The sequence below is a fragment of the Otolemur garnettii genome, unplaced genomic scaffold (assembly GCF_000181295.1).
Source record: "Otolemur garnettii isolate 467f Iridium unplaced genomic scaffold, OtoGar3 scaffold00008, whole genome shotgun sequence".
Lineage (NCBI taxonomy): Eukaryota > Metazoa > Chordata > Mammalia > Primates > Galagidae > Otolemur > Otolemur garnettii.
The window spans coordinates 16,927,225-16,933,332 of NW_003852403.1; the positions used below are offsets into that span (position 1 = coordinate 16,927,225).

A 6,108-nucleotide genomic window follows, 5' to 3' on the forward strand; every position below is an offset into this window, starting at 1 on the left:
TTTTTTTTTTTTGAGGCAGAGTCTTACTTTGTTGCCCTTTGTAGAGTGCTGTGGCATCCTAGCTCACAAAAACCTCAAACTCTTGGGCTCAAAGACATTATTTTGCCTCACCCTCCCAAGTAGCTGGGAATACACGTGCCCACCACATGCTTCTGGAAGTCTTGTTCAGGTTGGTCTTGAACTCCTGAGCTCAAGCAACCCACGCTCCTTGGCCTCCCAAAGTGCTGGGATTACAGGCATTGAGCTACCTTGTCTGGCTTTAATTACTCCTTTTAATACTTAGTTAAATAGCCATCCTAAAAATCCCTCTTGTTTTTTAGAGACAGAGTCTCACTTTGTCACCCTTGGTAGAGTGCTGTGAGCTCACAGCAACCTCCAGCTCTTGAGCTTAGGTGATTCTCTTGCCTCAGCCTCCCAAGTAGCTGGGATGACAGATGCCTACCACAATGCCCCAGCTACTTTTTTGTTACAGTTTGGCCGGGCCGGATTTAAACCCACCACCCTTGGTATATGGAGCCGGCCCCCTATTCACTGAGCCACAGGTGCCGCCCAAAATCCCTCTCTTTTTTTGAGACAAAGTCTTTCTCTGCTGCCCCAGGCATCTACTTAGCTTACAGCAACCTCAAACTCCTGGGCTCAAGGGATCATTCTTGCCTCATCCTCCTGAGTAGCTGTGACTATAGGCATCCCCCACAACACATGGCTAGTTTTTCTGTTTTTTAGTAGAGATAGTATCTTGCTCTTGCTCAAGGTGGTTTTGAACTCCTGAGTTCAAGCAACCCACCTGCCTCAGCTTACCAGAGTGCTAGAATTACAGGTGTGAGCCACTGCACCTGGCACTTGTTAATATTTTTAGTAATAAGTCTGTACTTGAAAGAAAAAAGTTACAATGACTTCTGTATCCATCAGTAAATTCTATGTCTTCATACAGTATATTACTTATGATTAGAAAGAGGCAGACTTTCAAACTTATTAAATAAACAATTATAAAAAACTAGAAAGAAAGGAAAGATTTTGGCTTGGTGCCTGTAGCTCAAGCGGCTAGGGCATCAGCCACATACAACAGAGCTGGTGGGTTTGAATCCAGCCTGGGCCTGCCAAACAACAATGACAACTACAACCAAAAATTGGGCATTGTGGTGGGCGCCTGTAGTCCCAGCTACTTGGGAGGCTGAGGCAAGAGAATCGCTTTAACCCAAGAGTTTGAGGTTACTGTGAGCTGTGACACTACAGCACTCTACCCAGGGCAACAGCTTGAGTCTCTGTCTCAAAAAAAAAAGGAAACATTTCTTTTGTTTCCTAAATCTAGGGCAATAAAGAGATTAATTATATTACACAGTATCTTGGGGTTTTTTACAAGGACCTGTTATATGAGCATCTGAATAGGATTGTTTTATTCCTTTAAGGTCCTCCTCATGCTGACGTATATTGGTTTGTTTCCAGAGTTGTAATCATTAGATTACATATTCACATTCGATTTCACGCTCTGCAGGGCTACATGCCACTGATTATAGTGTACCCTACAAAGCATGCAAAATTCAAAGTGGAATTCCTGGAGTGTAACAATGAGTTATTGGTGTAGTGTTTGGAGTATATATCTTTAAAATATATAAGCCAAAACAAAATTGTATTGGCATCTCTTAAGTTTATTTTTTTATATGTTTTTGGGCATTTTATCCTAGGTCCCTCTTCTCTTTTATATGTATAAGATAGTTTTTAAACTTTTGCTTTTGTAAACATCTTTTATAGTCAAAGATGATAAAGATATTGTATTAAACAAAGCTATTCTACTTTAGTGTCTTTTAAAAAATGTGACATTACTTTTAAGACATCAAAAACTAATATTTTTGGGAATGATCACATGTGGGAAAAAAATTAGAAAATGAAATTTAAAAAAAAGACTACTTCTCATTTGACATCAAATTAATTGTAGCCAGATGAAGAGGAAGGAATGCATTTAAGATTTTTCCTTCTCCCAATTTGCTATGTTAGTATAAAGACCTTTTTCCTGTAATAGTATATTGAATATCCATGATCTCTTTAGGATTGTACAGTCAAATGTGATACAGTAATAAAAACAGATACATGAATGACAACAGTATTCTTTTTGAATGTTTACTTTTACATTATATTCATTTTTAATTTTTTGAATTATTATATTTTCACAGAGTTCATAATTCAGTAAGTTATTTCTTCTTTGGAATTAAACATTTTTATAAGTTTCATTTCCTTACAGAGCTAATGTATATGCATATAAGCATATGCATAGTATTTTACCAGATGGTCCTTTTAATCCTAGTTTGATAAAATACATAAAAAGATAACAGACATGGATTTACATAATACATAAGCTTGCTTGATATAACAGATATAAAGGTAGAAAAACTTTGTACCATTTTGAGAATATACATTCTTTTGTAGACAGGGTCTTACTTACTCTGTTTCCTAGGTACAGGGTCTCATTCTTGGTCAGGCTGGTTTTGAACTCCTGAACTCAAGCAGTCCACTCACTTTGGCTTCCTAAAGTGTTAGGATTATACACACAAACCACAGCCCTTGGCCTCTGTTTTTTTTGTTTTTTTTTTTGAGACAAAGTTTTGCTCCATTGCCCCAGCTAAAATACAGTTACGTCATTATAGCTTACTGCAACCACAGAATCCTGGGCTCAAGCTATCATCTTGCCTTAACCTCCTGCATAGATGGGACTATAGGTGTGTGCCACCATGCCCGACTTTTCTTTCTCTCTCTCTCTTTCTTTCCTTTCTTTCTTTTCCCCCTCCTTCCCTCCCTCCCTCACTGTGTTGCCTAGGCTAGAGTGCAGTGGCATCATGGTGCCTTGCTTCCAGCAACCTCAAACTCCTGGGTTTAAGCAATCTTCCTGCCTTAGTCTCCCGAGTAGCTGGGATTCCAGGTGCCTGCCATAATTCCCTGTTAATTCTTCTATTTTTAGTATAGACAGGGTCTAGGTCATGTTTGGGTTGGTCTTGAACTTCTCACCTCAAGAGATCCTCCCACCCACGCCTCTCAGAGTGCTAAGGTTACAGGCACTCTGGCTTAAGTTTTTTTTTCCTTTTTTTTGAGGCAGAGTCTGACTGTATTACTCCCAGTAGAGTACTGTGGCGTCACAGCTCATGGCAACCTCAAACTCTTGGGTTTAAGCGATTCTCTTGCCTGAGCCTCCCAAGTAGCTGGGACTACGGGTGCCTAATACAGCACCCAACTATTTTGTTGCAGTTATTGTTTAGCTGGGCCGGGCCAAGTTTGAACCCGCCAGTCTCAGTGTAGGTGGCTGGCACTGTAACCACTGTGCTACAGGCGCTAAGCCTGTCCTAAGTTTTTTATTTTTTCTATTTTTAAATTTTTATTGAAATAGAGTCTCACTCTATCACCCTGGATAGAGTGCTATGGTATCATAGCTCACAGCAACCTTGGTTTCTTAGGCTCAAGTGATTCTCTTGCCTCAGCCTCCCAAGTAACTTGGACTACAGGCACTTGCTATGATGCCCTGCTAGTTTTTGTATTTTTAGTAGAGACGAGTTCTCTCTCTTGCTTAGGCTTGTCTGGAACTGGTGAGCTCAAGCAAGCCACCCCTGTAGCTCTCCCAGAGTGCTACATGTGTGAGCCATCATGCCTGGTTCTAGTTTTTCTATTTTTTTAGAGGTGGGGTCTTGTTTTTGCTCATGCTGATCTTCAACTCCTGGCCTCAAGCAGTTCTTCTATCTCTGCCTTCCAAAGTGCTCAGAGTACAGGTGTGAGCCACTGCACCCAGCCAGTTTGCTATAATTAATAGCTGTTCTTGCTATAGTAGATTTTATATTTTTATGAGATATGCTTATTTATATAATTTGGATATATATTTTAAGTAGGTTTAACTGTTGTATAGAAATTACTATTCGTGTGATTCCTTAAGCAGTGCTATAAGTGATGGCTTAATGATCTTAATCTATGATTGTCATGAAAATTTGCATTTACTTAATTTTCTTTGTTTTAATAGTATTTTTTTCCTAAAAATCTTATTTAAAAAATAGGAGTATTTTCTGCATTGCGTGCTGTTCCTCAAAAGGAAGGATTCCTTGGATTGTATAAAGGAAATGGTGCAATGATGATTCGAATCTTTCCCTATGGTGCAATCCAGTTTATGGCATTTGAACATTATAAAACGGTAATTGGATTTTGATCTTTTCTCTTTAGTGTCCTTGAATATCATGCTGACTTGACCAGGCATTTGTTTCAGATTTTAAAATTACTTCTTTTTTTCTTTAACTTTTTTTAATGTTAACTTGGTAGAGAAGTATAAAGTTACTTTTAATGAATGGATAAAGTAATGCTTCTTTTATGGAGTAAGATGTGATGGTCTATGTTTTTATACATAACTTTGTTTGAAGTTACTTATTCCAGAATTGTTAATCATTTATGAATAAATATATTCACACATATGAAGAAAAGCCAGAGTATCTTTTAAGCAGATAATAATAAAACCATAAAATATTAATAGCTTTTAAATGTGCTTTTTGTTCCTCAGTTGGAGGAGAGTGACACTGTGGCTTTGGGTTTTCTTATTATGTAAGATGTAGCTTGTGGTGAAACTATATTGTGAAAGTCTGTTTCGGTGTAATGCTGTTGAATTAATGGCTTTTCTTATCCTATCATTGATGAAGTTTCTCTCCTGGCTAGGTGAAAGTTTATCCCCTTGAACATTATGATGACACAGAAAAGAGCTTAGTGTGTTAAGTTTCAAAGGGTATTTTAGAATGAAAAGTAAGCAGTAGAGATGAGAACAACATTCTGATTGGTCAGTTAGAATTGATGCCATTGCCATCAGTATTTCAGGAGTTCATTGTCTATTGTAGCATTTTATTCCTACTACCTCCATTCATTCTTTAAGAGTATGTGGTCATTAGTATTATATATTTCTCAATTCTAAGCTAGATTGCTTCTGCAAAAGCATGAAAAGAGCAGAGGCTGCAGAGGAAACATCTTCTGATGTGTTATAGCACTGCCCAGCTTCCTGTGTAATTGTGCTCTTTTCATTCACATTTATTTTCTTTTTCTAGTCTCTTTTTCTAGAATTGTCTTAAAATAAGTCTTCATTACAAAACAGTGAAATGGGCAGCATTTAAAAAATACTTTCAAAAATCTCGTTTAATTCAGTGTTTTTGGTTTCTAGTTAATTACTACAAAGCTGGGAGTTTCGGGTCATGTGCACAGATTAATGGCTGGATCCATGGCAGGTAAGAGGAGTTAGGTATATTTTATTTCTGACAAGTAAGTTTTCTATAAAAATACTTAGTTTGGTTGTTTATTATTAACACTGAGTAGGTAGCATATGTTTGTTATCTTTCTATACTCAGTTACATAAAAAAAAAATCTATTTTTTTTTCCCTTAGGACAGAGTCTCACTCTGTTGTCCAGCCTAGAGTGCCCTGATGTCAGCCTTGCTCACAGTACCCTAAAATTCATGGGTTCAAGCACTCCTCCTGCCTCAGCCTCCTGAGTAGCTGGGACTACAGGTGCATACCACTGTGTCCAGCTAATGTTTCTGTTTTTAGTAGAGGCAGGGTCTTGCTCTTGCTTAGGCTGGTCTCAAACTCTTGAGCTCAAGGGGTCCACCGGCCTCAGCCTCCCAGAGTGCTAGGATTATAGGCATGAGCCACTGTGCCTGGCGTTATATAGGAAATCATTAATGGCTGTCCGAGGTTATTCAGATCTGTAATCGTACCAGTTTAAGAGGCTGAGGTGTGAATCCAGGAGTTCAAGACCAGCCTCAGAAGCAAGATCTTAAAAAAAAAAGAGAGAGAAAAAGAATTAGCCAGGTGTGGTGGCAGTTTTAGCTAATTGGAGGCTGAGCCTAGAACAGCGGTTCTCAACCTGTGGGTTGCAACTGACAGGAACTGTATTAAAGGGCTGCGGCATTAGGAAGGTTGAAAACCACTGGCCTAGAAGATAGCTTGAGCCCAGGAGTTCAAGGCTGCAGTGAGCTATGACTGCACCATTGTACTTGATCCCAGGTGACAAATTACCTTTTCCATCACATGACAGGTACATTTAAATTTTTGATTTTTATTTATTTATTTTTTGTTGAGACAGAGTCTCACTATGTTGCCCTTG

At 38.6% G+C, this 6,108-nt stretch overlaps 1 protein-coding gene across 1 annotated transcript in view; it reads left to right on the top strand.

The window, feature by feature from the left end:
- SLC25A16 (solute carrier family 25 member 16) overlaps nucleotides 1-6,108 on the top strand; it is a 54,527-nt gene that overhangs the window by 9,178 nt on the left and 39,241 nt on the right. Inside the window, exons 3-4 of the mRNA XM_003783612.3 lie at nucleotides 4,029-4,162; nucleotides 5,168-5,231. Coding sequence (XP_003783660.1) covers nucleotides 4,029-4,162; nucleotides 5,168-5,231 — 198 coding nt within the window. The remainder of the gene's footprint in view (nucleotides 1-4,028; nucleotides 4,163-5,167; nucleotides 5,232-6,108) is intronic.